This window comes from Callithrix jacchus, chromosome 12, assembly GCF_049354715.1.
Source record: "Callithrix jacchus isolate 240 chromosome 12, calJac240_pri, whole genome shotgun sequence".
NCBI classification, from domain to species: domain Eukaryota; kingdom Metazoa; phylum Chordata; class Mammalia; order Primates; family Cebidae; genus Callithrix; species Callithrix jacchus.
The window spans coordinates 2393918-2406177 of record NC_133513.1 but is presented as its reverse complement, the minus strand read 5'-3'; the positions used below and the strand labels follow the sequence as shown (position 1 = coordinate 2406177).

General features: G+C 47.4%; 1 protein-coding gene across 18 annotated transcripts in view; it reads left to right on the top strand.

Annotated features, from left to right (window-relative positions):
• The window catches only part of NPRL3 (NPR3 like, GATOR1 complex subunit), a 95129-nt gene that overhangs the window by 53691 nt on the left and 29178 nt on the right, over positions 1-12260 (top strand). For 12 of the 18 annotated variants that reach the window (XM_078344143.1, XM_035266294.3, XM_078344146.1 and 9 more), the window contains 4 exons: positions 1051-1180; positions 2633-2707; positions 7479-7632; positions 10640-10721. In XM_078344143.1, the coding sequence (XP_078200269.1) occupies positions 1051-1180; positions 2633-2707; positions 7479-7632; positions 10640-10721 (441 nt within the window). The remainder of the gene's footprint in view (positions 1-1050; positions 1181-2632; positions 2708-7478; positions 7633-10639; positions 10722-12260) is intronic. The other 6 variants (XM_078344148.1, XM_035266299.3, XM_035266297.3 and 3 more) reach the window with 2 other exon arrangements.

The following is a 12260-nucleotide window of genomic DNA, read 5'->3' as shown; positions in this document are numbered from 1 at the left end:
GTCTCAGAAAATGAAAAGTCTGTCCTCAGTGGTCTCTTCTAGGACCTTAGGGGTCTCCCTGCCCAGGGGCAGAATATGGCCCTGGGGAGGCTAGAGCTGCCTTCCCCAAGACAGTGTACCCTCCTGACCTAGATACTAGAAATATTTTTCCTGGGTGGAGAGATACGTGTGGGACTTCTCTCCTTCTGGATCCAGATCAGAGGTAGTACATTTGTGTTTCTAGAGTGGAGACCCTCAGAGCCCTGGGCTCTAAGATAAGAGTCAGCACCACCCACAGCACCCCTGCAGGTGATGATCCCTTATCTGGATCCCCCCAGGCAGGAGGCATCAGCATTGCCAGTAAGGAGACATAGGGCACAGATGACCTTGAAAAGGGATGCCCTCTCACCCACACCACAGCTCTTCCCACTTCTCCATGGCACCCAGTCCTGTGCCATTTGGAAATAGCTGTGATCACCGTGGGCCTGCACATCTTGCACAAAGTTTCCTCCCTGAAAAAACTGGAAAGTTTAAGTGTTCGGAATAAGGAAAGGGCTGGGCAGCCATGCCATGAGGAGGGAAGTCAGTGCTCTCCACGTGTCACTGTGCACTGTTCCCTTACCCTCCACGAGGCTCTGTGGGTGAAGGGCTGGGGTGCTGAGAGTTGAAGGTGCAGCCCAGCAAACCTGAGTGTAATTGGGAGAGGCCCCCTCTGCCTCTGAGCCTTAAAGAGCAGCTCCTCAGGGCAGTGCTGGCTCCAGCTGATGCTCCCTTTGAAAGCAAACTGCAACTGTTTCTGTCCTGAATTTCATAGAGCATGCCAACAAATGACAGCATGTGCCTTCAGTCTGTGCTTCTCATGCCTTTTACTTTGTAATTCTGGTGATCTTACATCCCTAACCTCTGGGATTGCTACAGAAGGGCAGCTGTCAGTAGCTTCCATCAGCAGTCCGGGCAGAGCAACTCCATGAAGGTGCAGTTTACTGAGATCCTTCTGCTCTGAGGCCAGCAGGGCATGGTGCTGTGATACTTTGTTAACGTGTTTTTATTCTGCCTCTTTTAAAATTTAAGGTTTTCAGATGTTATTCTGGCAACAATTTTGGCAACCAAGTCTGAAATGTGTGGCCAAAAATTTGAACTGAAGATTGATAATGTGCGGTTTGTTGGTCACCCAACACTGCTGCAGCATGCTCTGGGGCAGGTATGGCCCTCCCTGGGCAGATGGGGCTCTCCCTGGGCAGTTGGGCAGTTGGGACTCTCCTTGGGCAGATGGGGCCCTCCCTGGGCATGCACAGACCCTCTGGGCAGCTGTGGCTCTCCCTGAGCTGGCAGGCCTGGCCCATTCTGGCTCTGGGGGGCTCAGGACTGAGGCTGATACCAGCTCTGGTGAAGGTAACCATGGGGCAAGAGACATGATGAGACACTTGCTATGAACTGTGCATCATTATAAACCCTGAGAGTTCAGTAGAAAAAGAGACAGGTGTTCTTGCCCTTGAAGACAGGTGCTTCAGTCCCTGCCCCTAGTTTTTACAGTCTGCATTCTAGGTCTCTACTGACTGTGGCCCTCCCCTTTATACATAGGATGTTTGCAGGGGAGGCCAAGATAACGAGTTAACTAGCATCTGTCAAACCTTTGAATTTTCTACAGTGTGGTGCAATCATTTCTTCTTATTTATTAAAAGATACTCTAGTAGCTAATATTAGTAGTAGTTAGCACTTACTATTGTGCTAAACCCTCTATATGTGTTCTCTGATGAATGGGTGTCACAGCACTGAGAACTTCATCTTGATAGCAAGATGAAGGGAACTTGTACACCAGAGCCTGCCAGTCAGCTCTCTGCATATAGGCAGAATCAGTGACATTACTCGGATTCTGAAGGGTTCAATATAACACAGTAACACATAGGATGTAGCTACCTTTATATAGATCCAGCAATTGTGTGAGGTTCTGTGATGTTATTTGTGAACCTCCATGGAAGGAGTTTCTGAGGCAGTCGTGTGCCTGGCCCCGTGGGCGTCACCCTCAGTGGAGGGGAGAGTTGGCAGCCTGCCTGTGGTCACACCCTGTAGACAGGAAGGGCAGGCAGGGGTAAGGGATTAAGGGATGGGTGCTGGGCTATCTGGGGCTCTTACTCCCCCTGGTGGTAAAACTTGTAGCTGGCTTTTGAAGAGTTCCTTCCTGCCCCTTGGAATGCTTCCCTTGAGTGCCCTGGTCCTTGTGAAGCTGGCTGGATGGCAGAACCGGGAGCACAGAGATAAAGACTTGGTTCTGGAGTGTTGGCCTTGAATATTGTCCTGTCCCTAAATTGTTCTGAGGATGCATCATACTTGGCAGAGACAACCTGGGTAGATGCAGTGGGAGTGTGGGTCTGGGTCCTCCACCCATTTATGCCCCTCTTCATCCTGTCCCCTCTGGGTGAACTTCAGTCGCTTCTGTTAGCTGGGGCAGTCAGGGCACTGACCTTCCCACTCTGGTCATAGTTGTGACTTGTGTCCGTGTAGTAGGTACGCCTCCAGAGTAAAGGCATTCATTGCTTTTCTAAGACCTTGCTGTTGTATTCTGGGGACTTTTGCCGTGTCTGACATAGAACATCTCTAAACAGCTTTCCTTAGAAAGTCATCTCAATTAATTAGAATTATGCGTCTTTTACAGGTCTCCAAAACAGATCCTTCCCCGAAGAGGGAAGCACCTACTATGATTCTTTTTAATGTGGTGTTTGCACTGAGGGTGAGTGTTTATGTAAATGGTTAAGATCAGGAAAGGGGGCTGGGGAGAAGCAGCTCTTTTCCATTGGGTATATCATTGACTTGGAGCTTGGACTGCAGTGGGCATGGTGCTGGCCCCTTCTGGGGTGCAGACAGACTGTACTTCATTGTTTCCCTCTTTTTGTTTTAGTAAAATGCATGTAATGCTATTAGTCATTTTAAAGTGTACACATTAGTGGTATCTGGTACATTGATGTTGTATACCATCACCATTACCTAGATCCATGACATTTTCACTACCCCAGTAGGAAACCCCATATCCATTAGCAGTTACTCTCTCTCTCTCTCTCTCTTTTTTTTTTGGAGACAGAGTCTCACTGTATCACCCAGGCGGGAGTGCGGCAGCACATACTTGGTTCATTGCAATCCTCACCTCCCAGACTCAAGTGAGTCTCATGACTCAGCCTCCGGAGTAGCTGGGATTACAGGTGTGCACCACCAAGCCTGTCTGATTTTTGTATTTTTAGTAGAGACAGGGTGTCGCCATGTTGGCAACGCTGGTCTTGAAATTTGACCTCAGGTGATTCGCCCAGAGTTCTGGGATTACAGGCATGAGCCACTGCACCCAGCCCCTGCTAATTTTTATATTTTTTGTAGAGATGAGTTTTCACCTTATTGTCGAGGCTGATCTTGAACTCCTGGGCTCAAACAATCTTCCCTCCTCCACCACCAAAAGTGCTGGGATTCCAGGTGCGAGTCACCACACCCCGCTGGAGCTTAATTTTTAAGGCAGGCCTACCTTGTTGATAAATAAGGAACTGCAAATTAAAACAAAATGATTTGTTCATGTCTCTGGGGCATGGAGTTCTGGGAGAAGTTCTTCACTGCCTGCTTGATATACTTTTGTAGTGTTTGCATTTTCTTTTCATTTTTTTTTTTTAGTAAAAGGTTAAAGATTTCATTTTGAAGAGAAAGTAGAGCATAGTGTTTGCATTTTTATAATATCTTTGTATTTCGTACATAATTACATAATACAAAGATCCACAAAGAAAAATGAATTCAGTAAAAAACAAGCGGCTGAGTGCGGTGGCTCATGCCTGTAATCCCAGCACTTTGGGAGGCCGAGGCAGGTGGATCACCTAAGGTCAGGAGCTGGAGACCAGCCTGGCTAACATGGTGAAACCCTGTCTCTACTAAAAATATAAATATTAGCTGGGCGTGATGGCATGTGCCTGTAATCCCAGCTACTCGGGAGGCTGAGGCAGGAGAATTACTTAAACTCGGGAGGCAGAGGTTTCAGTGAGCCGAGATCGCACCACTGCACTCCACCTGGGTAACAAGAGTGAGGCTCCATCTCAAAAAACAAAGCCACAGCAAATGAAAAATCCATGGTGAATATTGTCCACTTTTCAACACCGATAACCCCTATGGGACAGTTGGTGAGAAGCAGCCACAGCGCCACTCAGGATGCTGCATGCAGGCCCTCATCTCTGGGGAGCAGTGTTTGACAGCAGAGCCCATGATGCCCTTAGATCTAGCAATCCCACTGTTAGGAATATTATAAAAAAAAACAAGCAGCTTTTACAACTGCATAAAGATTTTCTCCCTGGCTTGTGTGGTGATTATTATACACTGCTTCATTCTCTTGCTGTTGAGGGTGAGAAATGGAGATGAGACCAGAACCTGAAGAAGTATGGACTGATAATGGCTGGTAAAAGCAGCAGGAGCTGGGTGCGGTGGCTCACACCTGTAATCCCAGCACTTTGGGAGGCCAAGGCAGGCAGATCACCTGATCTGCCTGAGGATGGGAGTTTGAGACCAGCCTGACCAACATGGAGAAACTCTGTCTCTGCTAAAAATAAAAAATTAGCCGGATATGGTGGCACATGCCTGTAATCCCAGCTACTCAGGAGGCTGAGGCAGGAGAATCACTTGAATCCGGGAGGTGGAGGTTGCGATGAGCTGAGATCGTGCCATTACACTCAAGCCTGGGCAACAAGAGCAAAACTCCATCTGAAAAATAAAAAATAAAAAAAAATATAAAACTAGCCAGGTATAATGGTGCATGCCTGTAATCCCAGCTGCTTGGGAGGCTGAGGGAGAAGACTCACTGGAACCCAGGAGGCGAAGGTTGCGGCGAGCTGAGATCATGCCATTGTACTCCAGCCTGGGCAACAAGAGTGAAACTCCATCTCAAAAAAAAAAGCAACAGGAAAAAAGATAGTCTAGGACTTCAGCGAGCTGTGGTGGGAGAAATTTTGATAATGTAAAGAGTTTGCGTTTTTGGGTGGACAAGTGTTTTTCTTGCTTTTTAGTAGTCATTTTCAAATGTACACTTTTGGCCAGGCACAGTGGCTCACTCCTGTAACCCTACCACTTTTGGAGGCCAGGGCTGGTGGATCACTTGAGCCCAGTAGTTTGAGACCAGCCTGGGCAAAACCCTGTCTCTACAAAAATACAAAATTAGCCAGGTGTGTTGATGTGCACCTGTAGTCCCAGCTACTTGGGAGGCTGAGGTGGGAGGATCACCTGAGCCTGGAAGGTCAAGGTGGCAGTGAGCAGTAATCATACCACTGCACTCCAGCTTGGGCAACAGAGTAAGACCCTGAAAAAAAATGCACTTTTTTTTTTTTAACTTTGAAACATTTTAAACTGTGAACTAGAGAGAGCAGACCAACAAACCTTATGTGCCTGTCTCAGGTTCCTTTACACCCTGGCTCTGTATATTTCCTTCCCTCTATCTATTTCAAGGCAAGTCTCAGACCTTATGTCTGTTCCTCCCTATATACTTCAGAAAGTATCTGTATAAAATATGGGCACTTACTTTTGGTCATGAATACCCTTTGTACATCTGAAAAAATTTGCTGTAATAAGTTGGTATCAACTAGTACCTGGTTCATTGAAAGTTCTCCTGATTGCAAAAGCATGTTCACAGCTGGTCTGTCTGAACCAGGATGCAGACCCAGCCCAGCTAGTGCGTGTGGTGTCTTTACATCTGTCAATCCAGAGGTCTCCCTCCCTTTGTTCCATCACATGTTCCACATTTGGACTCATCTCATTGCGCACTCAGACTTGCTGTCTGTCCCTGTTTTTCCTGCAAGCTAGAAGTTAACTCTGAAGGCTTGGTTCTATTTGAGTACAAGTTTTGGGGATGAGAAAGTCTCATGGGTGATGCCTTAGACTTCATGCCACTTCATATTGTGTACGGTGAAAATAGGGTGTTTCTAAGAGTTCCCATTAGTGCCGCACACCTTAGGTGTTAGCTTTCTCAGCATGTCCCTCACTCAGTGTGAGGCCTGTAGAAACAGGACATGCTGGGATGTCCCGTGATTGCTGGTCGTTAAGTGTCACTGGGGACTACACCACCTTGTATGTCAGGAAAGGTCAGGCAAATGGGCCCTGGACATCCAACTCATGGACACTGTTGTGCCTCAGCTGAATGATCACATATCCAGGATTATTCTCCTCCACCTTGCTTTGTTCATGGAAGCATTTATATACAGATTCTTCTAAATGGATTATTTTGTTTTGAGGCAATTGTATATACCCCATATGTCAGCCCTCTGGTTCCAGGGACACTGTGAGGGCATGCCCTTGACATGGAGGGGCAGGTCTGCTCCCCAGTGGTGGGCGTGGCATGGGAGCAACAGTCAGTTCTTTCTCTGGCAAGAAATGTTGCCTTGTAAGTCCGCCCAGGTATGAATTCTGTTTCTAAACATGGGATCTGCTGAGAATATAGAGAATTTCTTTAGCTCCAGGTGAAGAAAGTATTTACTCTCTGGGTCAGGCTTTGCCCCTAAAGTCTGGCTGTGAACACTTTGGGCACAGCCTTACCTCTCAGATAAACAGGAGTGGGAGGTAGCACCAGAAGTTGTAATCAGCAGCACCATTCACCCCTTTCCCTTGTCCCACCTCCACCCCACAGGGTGACTCAGCAGTTCTCTTGGCCTCCAGAAGCACTGAGTCATGGTGGACCCAGTTATCTGCTCCCTTCAGTGTTTTCACAGACCCCCAAAGCTGCATGCCTCCACCCTTGACTCAGGCAGATGTGCTTGCCTGGCTGACTGTGATCCCTGATAGGTTCCAGAGGGGCGAGGCCCCCTCTTGTTCCTGAGAGTCTCCTGTACTGTCCTTTGACCCACTCAACATGGCTGCAGAAGGAGTGCTGAGGCAGAGGTGGACCTGGAGCCTGAGGGTTTTCTTGTCAACCATTGTCATTTCTGCTGGGAAGAGCTTCTTGTCCTTGAGGACCAAAAGTATTCCGTGAACAATTAGCATGGTGCCTCTGTTTTTGTACTGTGCACCCCTACAGTAACGTGGCCTGTTGTGACTGACTGGTTCTGCCTACCCATAGTCAGCAGTACAGTGGTGACCACAGGCACTACCAGGGTCTTTGCTCAGGACAGGCTCTGTTCTGAGTTTGTTTCATGTCTCACTAATTTCTTCCATTCAGTCCTTGGTGAGGGAGGCACCATTGTTATTCTTTCTTAAGAACGACAAGGCCCCCATAGAGCACCAGGCATTTCCAGAGCCATCTCTATGCTACTATTCAGGCAGCCACTCATAAGAATAGAGAATGGGGGCTGGCAGCCAGCATTTCTGTGGATGGGCCCTGGAGGGGACTCAGGAAATGAGCAGCAGTGGCTTCTGCAGAGGAGTCTGGGAAGCCTGCAAAGGATGGTTTCTTTCATGGTTTGAATTTTTGCTGGGCACATGTATTAGCTCCATTTAAAGTATGTCCAGCTGTGTCCCTGTGTACACATTTGAGTCTGTATATGGTCTCTCTCCCACAGGCCAACGCAGACCCGTCAGTGATAAACTGTCTGCACAACCTGTCCCGTCGTATTGCCACTGTGCTGCAGCACGAGGAGCGCCGCTGCCAGTACCTCACCCGGGAGGCCAAGCTGATCCTGGCACTCCAGGATGAGGTGTCCGCCATGGCTGATGGTGAGTGCAGGAGAGCGTGATGGGCATGGGCCTGGGCTGGCTAGTGGCCTCTCTGCAGTGCAGACCTCCATGAAGGGGCTGTCATTCAGTGCCATCGGTGCAGATGTTGGTGGGGCGTCATCCACCCTCACACCAGGAGAGCAGTCAGGAGCTTGCAACCATCAGCTTTTGGTGAGCTGGGCATTGGAAACGAAGTCATCAAAACAGCTTCGCAAGGCAGGGTTCATGATCATCCCATTTTACTGATGTGGAAACTAAGGCTCAGAGAAGGTACATTATCTTCACACTGGGCTGATTGTGTCTGGGGAGCACAGGAAGACTCCCAGGGGGCAGGTTTGTAGATGAACTTTTCCTTGATGGATATGCTGAAATAAATTTCCTGACCAGAAATGTTCTCTCTTCCCACGTACTCTTGCATGATCACCATTCACAAAGGTCAGGCACCTCTGCCTAGTGCTGGTCCTGTTGGACGTGTTGAAGGAAGTATTTATTCCTTGGGGCAGGAAAGGGTGTTAGAAATACCCAGCTGAGTTGAGGTAGGCAGTTTCCAGTTCTTTGCTTTTGGCAAGATTGAAGGAGGACCTAACTGGATTATCAGCTAACCAATTAAAAGAAAAATTTTTTGCAGACAGAACATTGCATGATTTTTGGCCTACTGTAAAGATATTGAAACATAGAGGGACACCTGTAACAAACTCTTCCCATCTCCATTTTCTTTGGCAAGCATGTCCATAACAAAAGAGAGAATTAAGAACAAAACTGAAATCAGACCCAGTTGTTCTAGCAATAAGTAAAAGTAGCAATTGCCATACATAAATGAACAATAAAAAAAGAACAGCCTCTCTGACTCAAGTGCAGTAAAAAAAATTTTTTTTTTTTTTGAGTTGGAGTCTCGCTTTGTCACCCAGGCTGGTGCATGGTGTGATCTTGGCTCACTGCGCCTCTGCCTCCTGAGTTCAAGCAATTCGCCTGCCTCAGCCTCCTGAGTAGCTGGGATTACAGGCACTCACCACCATGCCCAGCTAATTTTTACATTTCTAGTACAGACTGGGTTTCACCATGTTGGCCAGGCTGGTCTTGAACTCCTGACTTCAGGTGATCCAACTGCCTTGGCCTCCCAAAGTGTTGGGATTATAGGCATGAGCCACTGAGCCCGGCTGTATTTTCAGTAAAAATTCACTTGTGGATGGGCACGGTGGCTCATGCCTGTAATCCCAGCATTTAGGGAGGTGGAGGCAGGTGGATTGCTTCAGCTCAGGAGTTTGAGACCAGTGTGGGCAACATGATGAAATCCTGTCTCTACAAAAAAAGCCACAAAAATTAGCCAGGCGTGGTCATGCATGCTGTACAGCTACTTGGGATGTTGAGGTGGGAGAATCAGCTGAGCCCGGGCATACGGAGGTTGCAATGGGCCGAGAGTGTACCACTGCACTCCAGCATGAGGGACAGAGCGAGACCCTGTCTCAGAAAACAAAACCAAACAAAAAACTTATCTTTGACATTTATCTGTCAAAATTTATAATATATTTCTGTTTTGGCCAATTATGTACTAATTATGATTGTGATAGTAATCTAAACGTTTTGTTTTTTTGAGCATTATCTCTTTAGAGTCTATGACTTTATCACCGTAAGTAAAAATTACTTTAAGTCTGTATTTTGTTAGAAATTTATGAAAAAGGATGAATAAAAGACTTCTTGGCTGGATGTGGTAGCTCATACCTGTAATCCCAGCACTTGGGGAGGCTAAGGCTGGAGGATCACTTGAGCCTAGGAGTTTGAGACCAGCCTGGGCCACATAGCAAGTACCCCATCTCTACAAGAAATTTAAAAATTAGCAGGTCTAGTGGTACACATATGTGGTCCCGGCTAGGAGAGAGTGTCACTTGAGCCTGGGAAGTGAAGACTGAAGTGAGCTATGATTGCTCCGCTGCACAGCAGCTCAGGTGACAGAGCAAGACCTTGTCTTAAAAAAAACTTTTCAGCCAGGTGCGGTGGCTCAAGCCTGTAATCCCAGCACTTTGGGAGGCCGAGGCGGGTAGATCATGAGGTCAAGAGATCGAGACCATCCTGGTCAACATGGTGAAACCCCGTCCCTACTAAAAATACAAAAAATTAGCTGGGCATGGTGGCGCGTGCCTGTAATCCCAGCTACTCAGGAGGCTGAGGCAGGAGAATTGCCTGAACCCAGGAGGCGGAGGTTGTGGTGAGCCGAGATCGTGCCATTGCACTCCAGCCTGGGTAACAAGAGCGAAACTCCGACTCAAAAAATAAAAATAAAAACCTTTTCAGCCATAAAAGTAAATTGCATTAGCGTATAAGCTTGATGGGGAGGAGTAGGACACTGCATGCAAATACCTGATAACAGAGAGAGGGTGGGGCCTGCTGGTCAGAGAGAAGCCTGCAAGGAGGGAGCAGTGAAATGGCTTCCCCTGCACTGCCTGTGACTACAAGGTTGGGAAGGGCAGTGGTAAAGTTAAATACAAAAAGTCCATATAATCATGCTTGAGCAAATCAGTCTAAGTCTAATTGTAGTTTGCAGGATGCACAGAGTTTATTAAAAAAAAGAAGTGGGGAGTTTCCAGAGGTTTGCTTTAAAGTTACCTAAAATTACCTTTGAGGTCAACTTGTTTTTAAAGGTTTTCCCTATTCTAGCTTATAAAAGTTTCTGGCCGGCTGCAGTGGCTCACACCTGTAATCCCAGCACTTTGGGAGGCTGAGGCGGGTGAATCACCTGAGGTCAGGAGTTCAAGAAAAACCTGGGCAACATGGTGAAACCCTGTCTCTACTAAAAATACAAAATTAGCCAGGTGTGGTGGCCTGCCCCTGTAATCCCAGCTACTTGGGAGGCTGGGGCAGGAGAATTGCTTGAACCTGGGAGGCAAAGGTTTCAGTGACCTGAGATCATGCCATTGCACTCCAGCCTGTGGAGAAAAGAGCGAAACTCCATCTCAAAAAGAAAAGTTTCCTTCCTTTGAGAGCTGCAAATCTTATGTTGTGATTCTTGTAGGAAATGAAGGTCCTCAGTCCCCATTCCATCACATCCTGCCCAAGTGCAAGCTGGCCAGGGACCTCAAGGAAGCTTACGACAGGTAAGACAGGTGGGCATGTGCAGGGTCTAGTGGGTGTTCTTTTGTGTGTGGAGATGATAGATCACAGGAAAGAAAGACACAAGACACAGAGAGAAGAATTCAGCTGGGCCTGGGGACGGCTACTACCAAGGTGCGGAGTCCAGTATTGGCCCCGAAAGCCTGGATGTGCTATTTATTGTATACTCGGCGGGGGCAGGGTAAGGAGAGTGAATTATCTGACGTGATTGATAGGGTCAAGCAAATCACATTCTTACAGTACAGGGGCCTCTCCCTTTCAGGTAGCCGCTGCAAGGAGGAGAGGCACATACGCCAGCATCTTTCCATGCACTTACCAGAAAGATCAAAGGCTTTTAGAGTTCCTCTGTTCTTAATTCTCACAACTTCTAAGAACTTAAAAAAAACACCGGGTGAGAAAGCAGAACACGAAGGTGGACAAGGATGGTGACCATCGGAGCACAGCACCACAGAGATGCATTTAAGCCCCTGGATGTCTATAGGCAGGCCTGGCTATGTCAGGCTTTCCTCAAGAGTCAGGCAGAGCAGAATGTTCTCTGAACTCCCCCAGTGAAAGGGAAACTCCCCTTCACAGCCTGCTAAGTATCGGGCGCCTTCCCAGGCACTAGCGTTACCACAAGGCTCTCATTCCCGCCTCCTGATCACTTCTCACAATGTCCCTCCAGTTTCTAATTATATTGCACCCGATTATTTATACTATAAGGCTAAAATGATTCTATGCTATAATACTAAAGCAAAGATTAATAAAGAATCATGATTTAATAAGATTGATTATATAATTGATGATGTGATTATTCCTAACATATTTGTATCATTGCTAAAACTAAGTGATCAGTTATTTATTATACTGGGACAGCCTGTGCCTTCAATCTCTTGCCTTGGCAGCTGGGCAGCTTTCTTCCCACAAGCGTGCTTATTTACCTTCTCATGGGCCAGCCTGCCTGGGCCTAGGGAGCAGCGTCAACAGGTAGGGCTCCCTGGAACTGACCACTGTTCTCCTGTGCTGTGAGCATTAAGGTTCCCTGAGGTTGGGGCAGGAAAGGACTGGGAAGGGATGGTCATGTGGCTGCTCTTGAAAGCAGTGACCTTGGTGGCTGTTTTTTAATTTATTTTTTATTTTTATTTTTATATTTTTTTGAGACAGAGTTTCACTCTTGCTACCTAGGCTGGAGTGCAATGGCACAATTTTGGCTCACTGCAACCTCCGCCTCCCAGGTTAAAGCAGTTTTCCTGTCTCAGTCTCCTGTGTAGCTGGGATTATAGGCATGCACCACCACGCCCGGCTAATTTTATATTTTTTGTAGAGGTAGGGTTTCTTCCATGATGGTTGGGCTGGTCTCGAACTGCCAACCTCAGGTGATTGCCCGCCTGGCCTCCCAAAGTGCTGGGATTATGGGCATGAGCCACTGTGCCCAGCTGGTGGCCATTTTAAAAATGCCAGCCTCTTTGCTGAGTAGCATGTACTCTGCTAGAACCACCATCTCCAGGCTCCTCTTAAAACAGAAAATGAGCCTGAAATTATAT